At 38.9% G+C, this 18,393-nt stretch overlaps 1 protein-coding gene across 1 annotated transcript; it reads left to right on the top strand.

Annotated features, from left to right (window-relative positions):
• Nucleotides 1–450: 450 nt before the first annotated feature.
• On the top strand, nucleotides 451–6,620 carry LOC149836129 (protein IQ-domain 26-like). Its single transcript, XM_090009708.1, has 4 exons — nucleotides 451–908; nucleotides 1,783–1,941; nucleotides 2,065–2,148; nucleotides 5,823–6,620. The coding sequence occupies exons 1-4, from the start codon at nucleotides 510–512 to the stop codon at nucleotides 6,585–6,587; spliced, it is 1,407 nt and encodes a 468-aa protein (XP_089865834.1). The 5' UTR covers nucleotides 451–509; the 3' UTR covers nucleotides 6,588–6,620.
• The last annotated feature ends 11,773 nt before the right edge of the window (nucleotides 6,621–18,393 follow it).

Raw genomic sequence — 18,393 nt, 5'->3', positions numbered from 1 at the left:
AAGCCCGTTAAGAACCGGACTGTGAAACGAGCTGGCCGAAACCTTAGTTAATTGGATGAAACTTTTTTTTATTAGAGGTGCAAAAATTTAGTTCCCTTTCTAAAAAAAAAAATTCAAAACTTAGTACGTTTTCACATTAATGCCCAAACTAAATCGTGTTTCCCTTAAATTTTAATCCCTTTTCACCGCGCATCTAACCTAAGTCGAACCCGGCCCCACTCTTCGTAGAGCCGGGCTCGAATTGGTCAATATTTAAAACCACAGGGGTGCTATCGGCATCTCAGAATTAATAGTTTTGCGTTTATCTCGATGCCGGCACCGCACGAGCGCCAGAGCGTACGACTCTCTCTCTCTCTCATCGGTGCTGACGAGTCGGCGATCTTTTCCCGATTTTTTCGAATTCTTTATTTATCCAACAATACTCCACCAGTTTGACTCCCGCAACTCTCTCTCTTTCATTGTAGTTTCCCGGTGGCCGGAATCCGGCGTTCTCCGGTAGAAGGGGGGAGATGGGGAAGGCAGGGCGGTGGCTGAAAAGCTTGCTGGGTGGTGGGAAGAAACCGGCGGCAGGAGAGGAGGTGCCGGCGAAGGAGAAGAAGAGGTGGGGATTCGGCCTGTCCGGCCGCGATCGGGATCGGACGGCGGTGGCGCAGATGGTGGGGGAGAGACGCGGGTCATACAGGGAGGGCGGCGGCGAAGGTGTGTACGACGTGGCGGGAGCGGTCGACCGCAACATGCACGCGATAGCGGTGGCGGCGGCCACCGCTGCAGCGGCGGAGGCCACCGTGGCCGCCGCTCAGGCAGCCGTGGAGGTTTTCCGGCTGACTCACAGCGGCCGGTGCTCGGCCGGCGGGAGGAGGGAGGAGTGGGCCGCGATCCAGATTCAGACCGCGTTCAGAGGCTACTTGGTTCTCTCTCTCTCTCTCTCTCATCGGAAAATAACGAACCTGCCCTTTCTGGAAGCTACCCGAGCTATGGAAATCGTTAGTTTGGGAAGCATTCCGATAGATCCCGTTCGGAGATTTCCCGGACTTTCTCGGGGGCCTTTGCGTCATTTCATCTTCTCCTCGTTCGAAACTTGCTAGGAGTCGGTGCCGGCCCCTCGTAGTTTCTTCTGGCGCCGGCGGCGTTAGGCCGTCGGTAATAATCGTCTTGACGAAAGCGCCCCTCTCTTTTCCGAGAATGGCATAAAACGTCTCCGTTTGGTTTAATGACGAGGAAGGGAGCTTTAAATTTTCTTCGAATGGCATGTTTGAAGAAGAACTAAATTCTGCGGTTTTCTGGTTTTCACTGAGGGCCGGCTTTTTTGACCCGTGTTTGGTTGGTAGACGTTAATTTTCCCATGGTTTTTCCGTTCCCAAGCCACCATGGATTTCATAGTGTTTTGGTGTCTCTGTTGCTTGGTCCGGAGTTTGATGTCTCCGGGAATCCGATTCAGACCCCCTGAACCATCGTCATTCTCTTGACTCGGGCTTTTATCGTTCGTTTCTCGAGTCCGTTAGCGAACCTTCTGAACTATTTGACACCCGGACGTTATATGTGGCGGACTCGGTCCGAGCCTTCTACGTGCGCACATCACAGGGACGTGCCTTTGCTGTGTCTGACACGTCACGACACGACATCTCTCTCTCTCTCTCTCTCGACCATTGTCTAACCTTCTTTACCCGTCGCCGGTTACCACGGCGGCTCCGTCTCTAATCCGTTTTTTTAGTTTCCTACTATACCCTTAAGAAAGCCGGAAATGGCAGTTGTATCTCTTTCTCGTTGTGTGTGTGTGTGCAGGCAAGAAGGGCACTCCGTGCGCTCAAGGGACTGGTGAAGCTGCAGGCGTTGGTGAGAGGCCACATAGTGAGGAAGCAGGCAGCGGTGACCCTTCGTTGCATGCAGGCGTTGGTGAGGGTGCAGTCTCGTGCCCGTGCTCACCGCGTTCTGTGCAACCCTGTAAGTACACCAGCAACCCCCAAAACCTCCTCTCGTACGCTTTTATCAGAAGCAAGGGCATATTCGTCATTTCGGACGATAAACTCATGTGGGGTCCACTGGCTCGTTGTTTTTTCCTCGCAGGGACCTCTCACACATGAGAAGCTCCACGAGCCCAGGGTCCGAGTCAACAACAGGTCCAGAACCGACCGAGCTCTGTCCGGAAAGGTATGGTGTTGCCGAGGCTTTTGCAGGCATTGGTGGGACCCAGGATGGACTGGGGCTGGCCGGTCTGAGCTGTGCAGCTTTTTATGCAGACCCACCTGACTGGATCCGATGAGTCCTTTTTTAGTAGTCAATGGATCTAGATCTGATCCGTATCCTACCTGTTGTCCTGTGATGATGGATCACGGGGACTTAGTCGGACCTAGTTCAGTCGCCTCGGAAATTATTTTCGGTACACACCAAACGGGATCCACTGACCTCAACGGGGGCTCCACTTGTCTGGTAGGAGCAGTTAGTGCACGTCACCTTGTGTTGGGACGTTGCAGGATCAAAACCCAATGTTATAGTTATATAACTGGTAGTGGTAGGGTCTCCCTTACCCCAGCTTGCCTTTTTTTTAAAAAACATCTACCATGTGTGCGCCACCAATAGCATGCAGCATCTTATAAGCCCTGCACAGGAAGGTGGGCCCCACTCAAAATTTGCCGTGACGTGATTGGCTGTGCACATAGGAGATGAGTTAAGAGATCACAGGATCCTGGCACGTAGGGATGTAAACGGGTTGGATCAAGGCATTACCAAGTCTGACTTAATCCGGTTTGAATTTGGATTCTGATGAAAAAAATAAAACCAACCTGTATCCGACTAGCTTAAAACCTGGTACTTACACTTAATAGGGTTGGGTTTTAGTTGTATTTGGGTTCGGGTTTGAATGCAAAATTTAATACCAAACCCAGATTTGATTGTTAATCGGATCCAGATTTGGCTACCAAACCCGCTTAATGGACTCGGATTCAGGTTTGATATAGAGTTGCACCCAAACCGTTTACATCCCTAGCATTTGTATGGATGAACTATCATACCATGCGGTGCAATGTTGTCAGAATAGGTTTTTTAATCGAGTTAATTTTTTCAAAAAAAGACTGAATCTAATGAGTCGGTTTGAACGAGTCTATTGAAAAACAAATTAAAAGAAATTGAAACATATATATATATATATATATATATATATATATATATATATATATATATATAGAGAGAGAGAGAGAGAGAGAGAGAGAGAGAGATGGGTACCTGCTGAATGAAACGTTCTAAATGGGTTTTTTTGCTTTTTAGGTGTTTTTTTTTTGCAGTTCTTACCCCATAAATGTGTTGGGTATGGTCGATAAATCATGTGTTCTGATGAAAAAATGATATTTGGAACATAAAAATTTTACAAAGATTTTGGACCATTGATTTTTCAAACGGTATAAAAACCACCATATATCGAAATCTAACACTTCAAGAGCTGATCCCTATAGAAAAATAAAATGAAAAAACCTGAAACAACTCATTTAGCACATACTTATTACTATATATATATATATATATATAGAGAGAGAGAGAGAGAGAGAGTAGAATGTGTTAATGGAAATATGTGAACTTGAATATGAACAGAGATTTTCATTGTTTTTTTTTTCTTAAATTTTACTGTACGGATGTGATCTTGATGCTTGGTTTTATAGAAACAGACTCGTAGATCATCCGATTATGATGATCCAACAGTCAAAAATGTCTACTTCATAATTTTTCATCAAAAATACATGATCCAACACTCTTGGATCATCCAATTATCAAGCATCCAAATTCGCATTTTTTCTTCAAAAATACATGATCCAACATTCAATTCTTAGCAAATGGATTCTGCTGAATGCACCTTCAGGGTTGGATTTGTAAAAAACCTGTTGGAAATGTCTAGTTCACACTCCTGTTCACATATTTCCCGTTAACACACACTAGAATATGAGAACTAGGGTGTGACCCTGAGATTTTCATGGTTTTGTTTTGCTTTTTCACCTAAATCTAACTGAAGGCTTAAAAATAGATGGCTCAAAATTTTGGTTTCAATCATAAAAAAATTACATTTTTTTGTCAAAAAAATATAATCCAACATGCTGAATGCATTTGTGTAGTCAGATTTGCAAGAAAAACATCAGAGATGCCTAGTTCATATATATAAAGATAGATAGATAGGTGAGTCAGACCCTGAGACCATGATGAATGCATTTGTGTGGTCAGATTTGCAAGAAAAACATCAGATATGCCTAGCTCATATATATATATATATATATATATATATATATATATAGGTGAGTCAGACCCTGAAATTCATCTGAATCGGCTGATTTTATAGGGAGTATAATAGGCCCCTGCATCTAATTGATAAGGGACCAATTTGATTCAAATGGCCCAATTCAATTTGATTTTGATAACATTGATGTCATGTAGCAACCAAATGTTGGGTCTAACCTACCAACGGGGGCTCCTCTTGTCTGGCCGGAGCAGTTAGTGCGCGTCACCTTGTGTTGGGGGGGTGCAAGTTCTAACCCCAAATGGTATGGTTGTATAACTGGTAGGGGTCTGCCTAACCCCAGCTTGCTCTGTCGAAAAAATGTTGGGTCTAACCTTATGATGCATAAGCTGGTGGTTTTAGTTATTGACAATGTATCAGTGGACTTTTCAAGATGGTGAAAAATCGACGGCTTACAATTGATGAAGATAAGTGTAGCTTATAGCTTACAAATGACAACAGAACATTTTGTGAGAGTCGACTTTAAGAGATGCAAACAGTAAATAAAATATGCCAAACATCAATTCAAAGGAAAGCTTTTGGAAGGGATTCTTATTTACCCCATTTTTTCATGTGCAAGCAAACGTGAGAAAATGGGACTGTGAGATTTGAAATCACATTTTACTCACTTTCATGCTGGCTTGGATCTAACCGCCAGTCTTAGAAGTAACCTCAAAGTAGATGTTTGGCACAATTCATCTACAACTCTTGGGTTTATTAAAATTCAACAGTTTAAGAAACGCTACAACCACACCTATAATATTCCTTCATGTCGTTATAACACCACTTTTCCATATATTTACATGGGTTAAAATTTGGTGCTATTGAAGGCACAAACTATTGAGCTGGAAATCATAGATTCAAGCTTTATCGGCTCAATTAACCACATAGATGTGTTCAGCATGATACCGCAACTCCATGCCGAAAGATCTCAGATGTGATATGTACCTATTCTATATTTGGATCTATATATCTGTATCTGTAATGAGTCTTAAAGGATCAATGGATTCACGGCCAAATCTCTCTATCGTGCATTTTCTTACACCTTACAATTTTGTCTTGAGGATGGATCAAATGGTATAGTTCATTCATTTGCCTGTAGCTTGGAGGATTACAACCATGACTATTACTTTCCAATTGAATGTTTTTGCATTAATTGCTACTTCATCCATAAGCAAGCCTTGGATTGTGTTATTTTGATCTAAAATTTGATCTTTTGAGTCGCTATTTTCTAATGCATTGTGGGGCGTTGATTTCTTAAGCTCTTGAAAAACATGCTTGTGACTTTTCAGTGCATTGTGGGTCGTTGATTTCTTAAGCCTTTGAAAAATATGCGTAGATCGCATGATTAAAAGCTCATTTTTCTATTAAGGAAGCACACCTTGTAGGCCACATCCCTAAGGTCCGAGCTTCAAAAATTATCTAAAATATATGAAAAGAAGGTGATTAGTACTCATAGTTTTGTGCTTTCAATAGCACAAAGTATTAACCCTGTTTACATATTGCCATTGCAAATAGAACCACTTTGCAAGACTGAGATGTCTCCCTCTTGTGCTAATATAAGCAGAACACTATGAAGCCCCACACTTTGGAAGCTGAACTTGATCGGGCGCAGATGGGTTGGTCCTGGTTAGACCGATGGATGGACAACCACGGTGGAAAGGCCACGCCCACTAGCACCGGCGATGACGAGAACATGAAAATTCTTGAAGTGGATCCCGGCAAGCCTCTGTTGAATTCCAAGCGGAAGAACATCCTGCATTCAACACAGTCGGTTAACAGCCGCGGCCTGAGCTTTACCACAATGCTTGATTCCCCGTCCAAGGACTCGACCGTTGCCCAATTATCGTCGCCCTCGCCATCCTCCGTCGAGATGCCATCCTGGTCACTGAACCCGCTCTGTCTCCCTCGCAAAGACGTCGATTGCGTCTTTGTTACCAGGGAGAGCAGCCCCCACTTCTTCTCGGCTTCGTCGCAGCCAGGGAACGGCAAGGCCGGGCCATTCGCGCAGTTGAAGAGTGAGTATGCACAGAGTCTGTTCAGGGAGTATGCAGACTATCCGAATTACATGGCGAACACGGAATCGTGGAAAGCGAAGGCGCGGTCACAGAGCGTACCGAAGCAGAGAACTGAGTTTGAGAAGTCGAGCTCGGTGAAGCGGCTCATAGCGCATGAGTTCACCGCCGACGTGCGGTCAAGCTCAAGTGGCTCTTATTCGCAGAGATCGTCCTTGCATGCCAAGTTCACTTCCAAGGCCTACCCCGGCTCTGGCCGGCTTGATGGACTGGGGATGCAGCTTCGCAATGGCAGTGAAGTTGGTTGTAGATACTAGAAACCATCTCTCTCTCTCTCTCTCTCTCTCTCTCTCTCTAACCATCTCTCTCTCTCTCTAACCATCTATCTCTTGGCTTTGTTGTTTCTGGTTCTCTGGGAAGTCTTCTGAATGTTGAATTGTTAATCATGAAAGAAAAGTGAAGATTCAATGTGTATTTTGGCACGTCCATCAAGTGTTTTTTTGCAGAAACAGTGGATTCCACCTTAAGACTCACCGAGAACTGGGCTACTTAATGACCTTCCTGTAAGGTAAAACTTCTGGTTGAGGACATGACCACCTAACCTTAGGTGCCCCCACCGTGATAAAACAACAACAGCCTCCTCGTGCCACCGAGATTCAATCTTGGATCTTTAGCTTGACACAAGACCCTGCAGACCACATGGGTAACCACCCTGGTGGTCTAGTTATTATTTCAGGCTTTGTTTGGGATTCTCTGTCGTCCAAAGAGTTGGGATGTAACCAGGGACAGTTATATGATGTGGCACACAATATGGGTAATTTGTTTGATATTCGGAAGGAGTTGGAGAAAGTCAAGATTTTCGTCTGGGAATCAGCGGACTCCAAAATAACTATTTGAACAAGGAGGTATTTGCAACTCCTTGAATCACAAGATTTTCCATGATTTTCCTAAATTTTTGATGGTTCAAAATATTTACCCCATTTTACCTCATTAAATCCTATATTCACTCATTTTACCCAAGTAAATCTCTCTCTCTCTCTCTCTCTCTCTCTCACACACACACACATATATATATATATATATATATATATATATATATATATATATATATATATATATATATATATAAAGGAAATGAAAACCTCTCCAATGAAATTATTTTTTTCAAAATTCTGACCATACAGATGTATTTAGCATGATTGATTTACTATAAATCGACATTTGAATCATGAATTTTGGATAGAAAAAATGGTAATTGAAGCTTCAAAATTTTATAAAAATTGTATGCCGTCGATTTTAAAACTTATAAAACATATCCATGCATCAGAATCAAATGCTCCTAGAATTGCTTCCTATAAAAACAAGCATATAGATCACATCTGAACGGTGAAAATTAAAAAAAAATACCAAAAATCCAATAAAACATTCATTGGGGAAGTTTGGGAGGGTTTTCCACTCGAGAGGTTTTTATTTTCCTATATATATATATATATATATATATATATATATATATATATATATATATATATATATATATATATATGTGTGTGTGTGTGTGTATGTGTGTGTGTGTTATAGAAAATATATACATATAGGCCGAGCCGCAGCTCAGTCCATTTCGAGATGAGCTTAGGCCTAATTTAAAGAACCTAACCCGGCCCAAATACCATGCTATGGGTTCCCAAACATGGTGAGGAATCATGAGTAGTTACAAGCCTGAATGAATTCGTGAAGGAGTTGTTTATGCTTCCAAACAAAAGAGAGAGTCCACAACTCTTCCCAAATCCATTTCCCTTGAATTGCAGTAGTTCTAATTTCCGCGATTGCTTACCACTCCCTCCAACACGGGTTCTCAAATAGAGCCTAAGCTTCATACATTTTTAAGTATTGTTTTACAAAAATGTTATAAACCTGTACCATTATAAGTATGAGATCAGGTTTTTCATAATTTTTGTAAATCTAACACATACAACCTAAAGCATATATATAGAATATGAGAACTGAAAATGTGAGAACTAATGTGTGCACTGCGATTTTTATGGATTTTTTGTTCTTTTCTTTTGAATCTAACCATACTGATGTATCTGCATACTTGGTTTTAGAAGAACTCACTCTTAATGGATTTTCATGCATAAGCGAGATTTTTTTAAGGCTTTAAATTCAATGTCTCATAATCTTCATAAATATTCAAGCATTCAAAAGTCGCATTTTTTCATTGAAAATACACTATCCAATGGTTGATTCCTAGCAAATTCACCATGTCAAACACATCCACATATATAGTTGGATTTGCAAAAAAAAATGTTGAAAATGCCCATATTTCTAGTTTTCATATTCTAGTGACTATATATATATATATATATATATATATATATATATATATATATATATATATATATATATATATAAGTAATGTGTTCCTTAGGCCCCCTTTTTCGTTAGGTCTCATTAAGCCCCTTCAAAAATCCTAGATTTTAATTTTTTTTTTCTCATGTCCAACACTGTAGATGTGATCTATAGGTTTTGTTAAGTGGGAACCGGCTTTTGGATCGCTGAAATCTTTTTTTCAATGATCCAAAATCAATGGCTATGAAGATACCAGTTTTTCTTGGCTCATAAAAATATATTTTTTCGTAAAAAAAAACATGATTCAAGGGTCGATTACTATTAAATTGAACATGCTAAACACGTTTAATGGTTCAGATTTATCATAAAACACTTAAAACCTATGGAAAATAATTGAGCAGAACCAGAAATCAGGCCTAATATGTTCAGTTCTCTCTCTCTTCATGTTTTGAAAGTGTGCGTTGAGGGGTGGCTACAAGGCTGGGTGCCTGACTCAGGTATTTGGGCCTATTCATGCAGCACAGGCTCAATTGAACTCGGGCTGGGCTCAGCTCAATTAAACAATTGTGCCCAACAGGCCTGGCTCTTTAACTGAGTCGGGTTTGAAGGCCCCGATGTCCACCCCTATGGCAAAAAACCTCAAAAATCTGTCCACTCGATAGTATACAAAAAATTGGTGCACGTGATTGAGTTGCCATATTTTTGGTATTCAAGCTTCCTCTACCGAACCCCTCCCAACGATGAGAGCAGATCAGGTTAGAGGCAGCTCTGATGGTAATCCACCAGAGCTCCCTCTGTTGCCATTGATACTTAGGATGAGCGGATCCCTAACACTTTGACTAACTTCTTTAATTTGTATATCAGATGTGCCCCCACAATTTTTTCAGTCATTGATGCTCTAGATGAAGGGCATCTAGAGCATATAAAATGAATGCCTAAAAATAATCCCAAAACAATGCGTTTGGGGGGGTCATTTATCTTGCTGATGAATGGCAGCAGAGGGAGCTCTGACGGATTACCATCAAAATTGTTGGATCCTGGATTTGAATCCAGTGTGGTCATAGGGAGCATTATTTTTAATTAATGGTGGATTAAACCCAACCCCTAAGAATGCCTATAAATAAAGACCATAGCTATGACAGTTCATAAGCCAGAGCATTTTTTGTGCTGAGTTAAAGGATTGTATAGAGCCCCACAGTTAGAGATGAGCTTCAATAGCTCGAGAGAGCAGATCAAAGCTGAGGCAACTTTTGTAATGCTTTCGAAATCGGGTATGCATGGAGTCATTGAATTGAATGAGACATATACTATAAGGAGGACTCAAACCTCTCCATTTATGTGAAAACACTTTAACATGAGAAAACTTTTCCTGGTTTTGGTGTTGTTTGGATGACAAGGAAAAATGTGGTGAAACCCTAGCTTTAATCCATTGCTTTCACATGTCTTGTACGAGTCGTCTTATTCGATGTCCCTTTCCCTTTTTTTCCACGCAAAAGAATTAAACAGACGCTACAAACTTACAAAATAGTGTCATGCCATCTCTTTTTTTTATTACTTGGGCTGTGGACAAAATCTCAAAGTATGAAAAAGAAGGGACACAGCCAGTACATTCTGATAGTCCAGGAGGAATTAGAGTCAGGTCATTCACGTATTGTTTTCTAATGTTTAGGCCTTTAGGGTGCCCTTAAGTTTAGCTGCTTGACTATTCATGTAGGGAATGTATGGTGACCACTGACGGATACCAAAAGAAAAATACTGGCCACCCTCGTGTTTTTTACACTTAGTTCAAGCTCATAGGAAAAGGTCATTTTGACCAAATCTGACCTTATAGATGTGTTCAAACACTGCCAAAATAGTTGAAGTCGACTATTTTTTTTCAATTTATTACTCAGATAAACCACATTTAGGATCGAAGACCTGATCGTGCTGGCTTAGCCTGCCATACTTACAGCCATCTTTTTAGAGGCATAAAATTTTGAGGCTAGGACCCTCGCCCCCAAGGCCTATGCTAGGCGTCGGTCTGTGAAGAAGTTGAACCCTGACTGCCCGTCTTACAGCCAAGGCCCAACCCACTGTGCCAACCCCCTTGAACTAATCAACCCTTGGATTGTATTTTTGGAATGTAAAAGTAGAATTTTTTAGGAGTAAAAATGAGATACATTGTAGGCCATTGATGTTTTTTTTTCAACCTATGAAAAACTAAACAGCCATACAAAGTCGGTATTTACTAAACCAAATATGTAAATCACATCTGAAGGGTTTGTAAAAAAAATAGACTTTTCTTTGAAGGGATTTGATCCCACGAGGATATCAAACATTATCCCCTTTTAATATTCTTTTTAGAAAGCCTTGGTATATGGAAAGGATGGGAGTGATTCTTCATTTGGGCTTAATCAAGGTATACCAATTAACTATAGTTAGAAAGCCTCTTTTTAGGGCATGCCTTTTGATAAAACTTTAAAAATCAAAAAACAAATGAAACTCCATTTTATAGAATGTTGTACAAACGCTCACTTTCTTCGGAAAAAAGTTCACAGCACAAAAAGTACATTTTAAAAAATACTTAAAAAACTCTAGTATGGATCCAAATTCATTAGGGTTTTGTTTGGGAGCCTTGAATTGGAGGTGTATTGTGGTTTCCCCAGTGCCTTCAAGTTCTTTGTTGTTTGTGGACGGTGATGTTGTCAAAACAATGTATTGTGAATGGAGTTGACACCATATTTTGGCAACATATGAAAATGGTGTTTGCATCTCAATGCAATGCTCCCAAACAGAGCCTAGATCTTAATTGGATTCAAATCATGGTGGGTCTCTTTGACTCAAAGCCCATAGTTTCTATTGCTAACTTGGCTTATAAGGCTATATGGCCAGGTGACTGTTGGGGCTATTCCAACCGTAACTACAAAGAGACCGTGTCTCTTGGGGACAAAGGGATTTCTCTTAGGAATGTGTCTCAAACTTAAACTTTTTACAAGTTTATAAATACAGTGAAATTGTATGGAAAACATACGATTACAAAAAAGCTTTCAAATGGTAGGAGAGTTGAGAGTGTGGGCCTCCCTAGTGATTTCGAGCGTAACAATGTATTTTTCATCCCATAACAATTCTGCATCTGAGCATCTAAGTACTAACATTGTTATCTGAGCGAGTTCGACAAATCCCTGACGGTGCCGAAAGTAGCATGTGTGTGCGGGTAGGGGTGGCAAAACCTGACACGACCCGCCAACCCGACTCTTAGGCGGGTTCGGGTTTGGAAAAAATGAACATGTTTAATAAACGGGTCGACCCGCCTAACTCGTTTATTAAACGAGTCGGGTTTGTGTTAGGGGTATGCCAACCCGCCAACCCGGCTGACCAGTTTAATAAACGGGTTAGGCGGATGGGTCAACCCGCCAACCCGTCTGCCAACCCGCCAACCCGACCCGTCAACCCACCAACCCAACCCGCGAACCTTCAAAACCGTTTACCCGACCCAACCCATTTATTAAATGGGTTGGCGGGTCGTGTCGGGTTACTCGTTTATTAAACGGGCTAGGTTCATGTTTGCCACAGCTGACCCGTTTAATAAACGGGTCGGGTTCGGGTTGAGGTATGCTGACCCGCCAACCCGTCGGGTTGACCTGCCAACCCGACACGATTGCCACCCCTATGTGCGGGTGTATTGATGCAGGAATCGAACGCCGATGATGATAGACCGAAACACCTCTTTCACGATAGGGACTCATCGCCAGAAAAAAGGAATATAAAAAAAAATCAAAAAGAGAAAAAGGCCAGTTTTTATTTTCTGTTTTAGACAAATCGGTGAACCAAAGGTTCCCGATTTGCGTAAACTAAAAAAAAAATAGGGGAAAGAAAGAGGGTTTGACCCTCTTCGGTTTCATTTTTTCGGATAGAAAAGAAGAAATCACCATCGATGGTGATCGAACACCGGTGGTGGCCCGATCTTTCTCTCCCTCTCTCTTTGTGCGTCGATCGGCAGGATTCTTCTTAGCCCGGACCGCCTAGTTTCACGGCAAGGGTCGCATTGCTGGAAAAAGGAAAAAAAAGGAAGAGGAAGTGGGCTCGATCGGTTGTTGCCCTCTTCGCTCTTTTTTTTTGGCATTCGCCCTCTCACCAGAGAATGATTGCAGTGGCAGAGGTCGGGGACTAAAAAAAATCACCGTCTGCAGCGGCAGACGAACGAAAAAAAAAAGAGGAGAAAAAGGGGCTTTTACCTTTGTCGGTGCTTGGGCATCGCCGGACAGGCCGGAGGAGGTAGCCAAACCTCCTCGTCTCTGTCTTCGCCATCAGCCATTAAAAGAGGTGGTCAGTGACTCATCAAAAAACTCATGCGTCAACGCTCCTCCGAGCAGAGGACGACTCAATCCAACCCTCAAGCAGCGGCTCACCGGTAGAAACACTGAGCTGCCACCCATTGCCGGAAAATTCCTCACCAGAAAACCCGACATCGCTCCAGTTGTCGTTCTCCTCACTCGAAGAAAAGAAAAAAAATAGAAAGAAAACCCTAATCGGGTTTTCCCTTTCATTTTTTACGTATAAGCTTTCACTTATAAAAAAAAATAGTTTGAAACTGAAATTTCCTAAATTTTTTGAAAAAGGGTCTCTTTAACAGGTTGTTAATTCGGGTTTTTTCTGAACAACAGAAAAGCAATACACTGGCTTTTCTAAAATTACAAAAAAGTGGTTCTCTTCTTTTCTGTTAAACTTAGGAAATTTCAAACATAATATCGCCTGTTGGATAATTACGGAAGGGCTACTGATATTTTTTTAAATTACAAAAAGAGAGTTGATCTTTCTGTTTAACTAAAAAAAAATCAGTTTGAAGTTTCTGTTTCTGTTTTTGTTTTTGCTTAGAAAGGCTTTCTGCTTTTCTGAAAATTACAAAAAGGTAGCTTATCTTTTCTGATAAACTAAAAAATTTTAAGTGTTCTGCTTTATTGAATTTTTGTAGAACATAGCATTTAATCTTTTCTAATATTATAGAAAGAGGGTTAAAAACTATATGTTTAACTGAGAAAGTTGCAGAAAGAGGTTTATGTGTTTTTGCTTACATAAAGCCTCTTCTTTTATTTTCTGAAATTGCAAAAAAGTGGTCCTAAGTTTCTGAAAACCACTCAGTGTTTGTTTGTATTAAAAGTATTTGCAATTTAGCATCTGTTTGCATACTCTTACACATTTAAGTATCTTATTACATGCTAAATTCGTTTAGAATGATCAAAACTAGTTATATTTACAAATATTAGTTGAAATAATCTTTATTAATTTTAGTATTCGTTTATAATTAGGAATATGGCAAATCGAATAGTCATGGATGAGTTGTCCAAAATTGGAAAACTCAATGGGACAAATTTTGGAATGTGAAAAAGGAAGATGGAATATCTATTGACACATTACAAGACCCTATATGTATTGAATAATGTAAAATCTTCACTAACTAATAAATTGAGTGAAAAAGAGAAGAAAAATCATAATAAGTTTATCGAAGACGATCAACTTACCTGAGCAACTCTTCTAACATTTATGCAAGATGACCTTATCCGAGTATTTGAAGACTTTGCACTGCAAAAAAAATGATGGAAGAAGTTAGAAAGAAGTATGATATGACTTTAGAAACCTACATTTAACTTCTTCTGGAGCAATACAAATCATGCAGGATAAAAGAGTCAAACAATGTAGTCGCTCATGTGAATCAAATGCTCATAATAGCTAATGACTTAGCCATAGCTAAAAATGATATTCTTGAGCGAATGCAAATATTTGCCATACTAAATAGTCATCCTCTAACTTGGAAGATGGTGTCAATTGCCTTGAGATTAAACCAGAAAAGCCTTACTCTAACTGAGATCCCTCTACAATTAGCCTTTGACCAAGAGCATTTGTCAAAAGACAAGAAGGGAGAAGTTATGAATACCTAAGAATATTTTCTGGCAACCTTTCACAAGTTCAAGCCTAAAGGCACATTCTTTAAGAAATTTAAGAAGAATAAGTTCAATAAGAAGTCTCTAAGGCAAACAAAAAACTCCACTGCAACCAAGGAAGCATGTTTTTTTTGCTTTAAAGTTAGGCATTTCAAGAATAATTGCCCAAATAGAACCAAGAAAGAGAATCCAGAAAAGCAAGTAAATGGAGAACAAAAAGTGGTATGCACTGTCTCTGAATCATTGATCGCAGATAGTGATCTCCCAAGATGGTAAATTGATTCAAAGACGGCGCAACATGTGTCTAAGTCAAAAGAAGGACTTATAGAGATGAAGGAGTTGAAGCCTAGATATCATAAGGTGTATATGGAAAATAAACACCTATAGTGATGTAGTCAGGGTAGGGACCTATAGGCTTCAAGTAGAAGGGACCAGTCTCCTACTAACAAGTGTACTTTATGTACCTTCCATGAGAAGAAATCTTTTAGTAGTAGAAGATTTTGCTAAAAAGGGCTTCGAAATCTGCTTCTGGTGTGACAAGGTCACTATTGAGAAAGATAGAAAAGTGAAGCTTAGGGGTCGCTATAATACTGACTATAGTCTTTTTCGTTTAAATGTAACTCCTATAAATAATGCAATGAATATTTATAGTTATATTGATTGTGCATTTAATGTCGATGCATATTTATGACATTTAAGGTTAGGACATGTAAATGTCAATAAAATAAAAAAAATAATTCACATGGGATTATTACCTTTTCTTAAAAATATAGAATTTGAAAATGTGAATCATGCATATCAGGTAAAATGACTAGAAAACCTTTTTCTAAGAGAAGTAGATCATGTGACTTACTAGTTTTAGTACACACAGATATATGTGGACCCTGAACAGTAGAAACACATGAAAAGAATATATTTTATCATATTTATAGATAACTACTCAAGATATGGATACATATACCTAATCTTTAAGAAATTTGAAGCTCTAAAAAAGCTTAAGGCATATAAACATGAAGTTGAAGGATTACTAGGGAAAAAAAATCCAAGTTATTAGATCTGATAGAGGAGGTGAATATAACCCTGATGAGTTTAAGACATTTTGCAATGATAATAATATAACTTCTAATATAACTATGCCTTATACATCACAACAAAATGGTGCAACAAAATGAAGGAATAAAAGCTTAATAGATATGACAAGGTCCATGTTGGTGATCATGCATATATTTCATATTTTATTAATCATTATTTATGCATGATCCATGTTAAAATCACCTTAAAACCCTATTTTTATCGTTAGTTTTGAGAAAATGTATTAAATTGAATTTTATCAGAAAATCATGTTTTTCAAAGTTTTTCCTACATTTTTTAGTGTTTTTATTAGATTTAGAATTTTTTAATTATAGTTTAGTTAGCTCAGGTTTGTATTAGCTAATTTTAATTAGTTTAGTAAGTTTAGATTTTTAAAAAAACATATTTTCATAAAAGACCTTGTTTTGAAAATTATAAAAAATATTCAAACTATTTTGAAAACTTTGTTTTAGCCTAATTAGGCCTATAAATAGTAGTAAAGAGGGCTAGGAAAAACATTTTTCCAGCAGCCTTCTTGCCTCCCTCTTCTCTCTTTCCCTTGATTTTTATCTGAAAGTCTATTTCTCCTTCTCTCTTCCTCTCCTCTTCTTCTTCTTCTCCCTCCTTTTCATCAAACTTCGGATCCTCTCTTCATCGGCAGCCTCTTCTTTTTCGTCGGGACCGTGTGGATGCAGCTGGATCAACCACCCTCTTTCCTCAACCCATCCAGCCGATCTTAGTAAGTCCTTCTTTCTCCCCATCTTAGGATCATTGCATGCTTCGTACTTGATTTTTTTTTACATATTCCCTGCATATAGCATGATCTGGTATGTTTTTTTTATTCGTTCATGTTGGCATGGTAGAAATTAGATTGGCTACATTTGATGCTTGTCTCATCTTCTAGATAGCATAAATTTTTCTTTAGTAATAGTTACTTTAAAAATCGTTGTGTTCTCACTGTTTAGTTGCATTATTATGTATAGTTTTTTTTTAGTCATGCAAATAGGGAATCGTGGTTTAGCTCAGCACAATCTGCAGGTCCGTTGTGCTGAAGAATGCAGACCGTGCATGCTGCACTCATCTGGTCGCACATCAAAATCCATGAACAGCGTTTCACGCTGTCAACAAGTTCAATATTAATTTTTTATCTAACATCAAAATCCATGAACAGAATAGTTTAGTTTGTGTGTTTGAATACAAGTATTTCCCGTTCCCTGAGATCGACTTGGACTCCACCACTCGTGCGAGCCAGTTTTTATTATTTGGTGTCTGGCTTTCACACTTGTTTTCCTTAAAAAAATATTGTTTTAAAATCATTTTCATAAAACTCACATCAGCTGGCACATGCAAATCTTTCCAAAAAAATCTAAGAAGAAGCAATCTGCACTGCCATATATATCCTAAATAAGGTTTCTTCTAAAACTGTAGAGGTTACATCCCATGAATTATGGACTGGTAGGAAGCCAGATTTTAGTCATTTTTGCGAAAGTGGGGATCACATGCTCATGTGTTGATTCCTAGTCAAATAAGAGACACGTTAGATAGCAAAACTATCAAATGCATCTTCATGGGATACCCAAAAGGATCAAAGGCATATCGTCTATATAATCCTGAAAATGGATTTATAGAGAGTAGAGAGGTAGAATTCCTGAAAACAAAATAAAGCAATTTTGATCCTGAAGATGATGGTGTCTTTCTAGATATCATAAATGATCATGGGGTACCAAATCAAGAGTTAGAGCATAACGATTCATTTGTGAATAATGAGCAAAACCCACAACCAATAATTAGATAGAAAAAAATAATAACTTCTTCATCTTATTTGAATGATTATTATACATTTTTGAGTGAGAAATTATGTAATTTCATGGATTTGGATAAAACTCTTGACAACTTGAGTTTTGAAGATGCAGTTGCTTCCAATGAGTCTGAATTATGGAAAGAAGCAACGGAAGATGAGTTTGACTCCATATAAAAGAATGGAGTTTGGGAACTAACCACTTTGCCTAATGGATATAGGGTAATTGGTAGTAAGTGGGTTCTCAAAAAAAAAACTCAAGGCAGATGAATCTATTGATAAATTCAAGGCAAGATTAGTAGTGAAAGGCTATTCTCAACGATAAAAGATTGATTATGAAGAAACTTACTCTCTTGCAGCTAAAATGACATTTATTGATATCATTTTGACATTAGTAGCTTAGTTTGATTTTGACCTATATCAAATGAATGTCAAAACAACCTTCTTAATTGGTGAACTAAATAAAATTATTTTCATGCAGCAATCAGAAGGTTTTGAAATTGAATGTCAAAAGCATAAAGTATAAAAGTTAAATAAATCATTGTATGGACTTAAGCAGTCACTAAGACAATGATATTTGACTTTTCATAATGTTAAAATCAAATTGGGTTATGAGGCAAATAGTTTGAACCACTGTGTATATGCCAAGAATAGTGGAAGTAAGTTTATTATGTTATTCATCTTTGTTGATGATATATTAATTGTAAGAAATGATATAGACATTATAGATATAACTAAATCATGGTTAAGTTCTCGATTTGAAATGAAGAATATGGATAAAGCATCATATATCCTTGGAATTAAGATACAGAGAAATAGAAAATCAAGATTGCTATGTCTAAGTCAAGAAAAATATTTTAACCACATTATAAAGAAATTTAGAATAAAAAGTACCAAGGTAAAGGATACTCCTGTAGTAAAAAGCCTAAAACTAAGTAAGAATGATTATCTAAAAGATGGATAAGAAAAGTTGAATGTTCCCTATGTTCA

The sequence above is a fragment of the Nuphar pumila genome, chromosome 6 (genome assembly GCF_984573655.1).
Source record: "Nuphar pumila chromosome 6, dmNupPumi1.hap1.1, whole genome shotgun sequence".
NCBI lineage: Eukaryota > Viridiplantae > Streptophyta > Magnoliopsida > Nymphaeales > Nymphaeaceae > Nuphar > Nuphar pumila.
The sequence above is the reverse complement of the archived record's forward strand: the minus strand, read 5'-3'. Positions and strand labels throughout refer to the sequence as shown.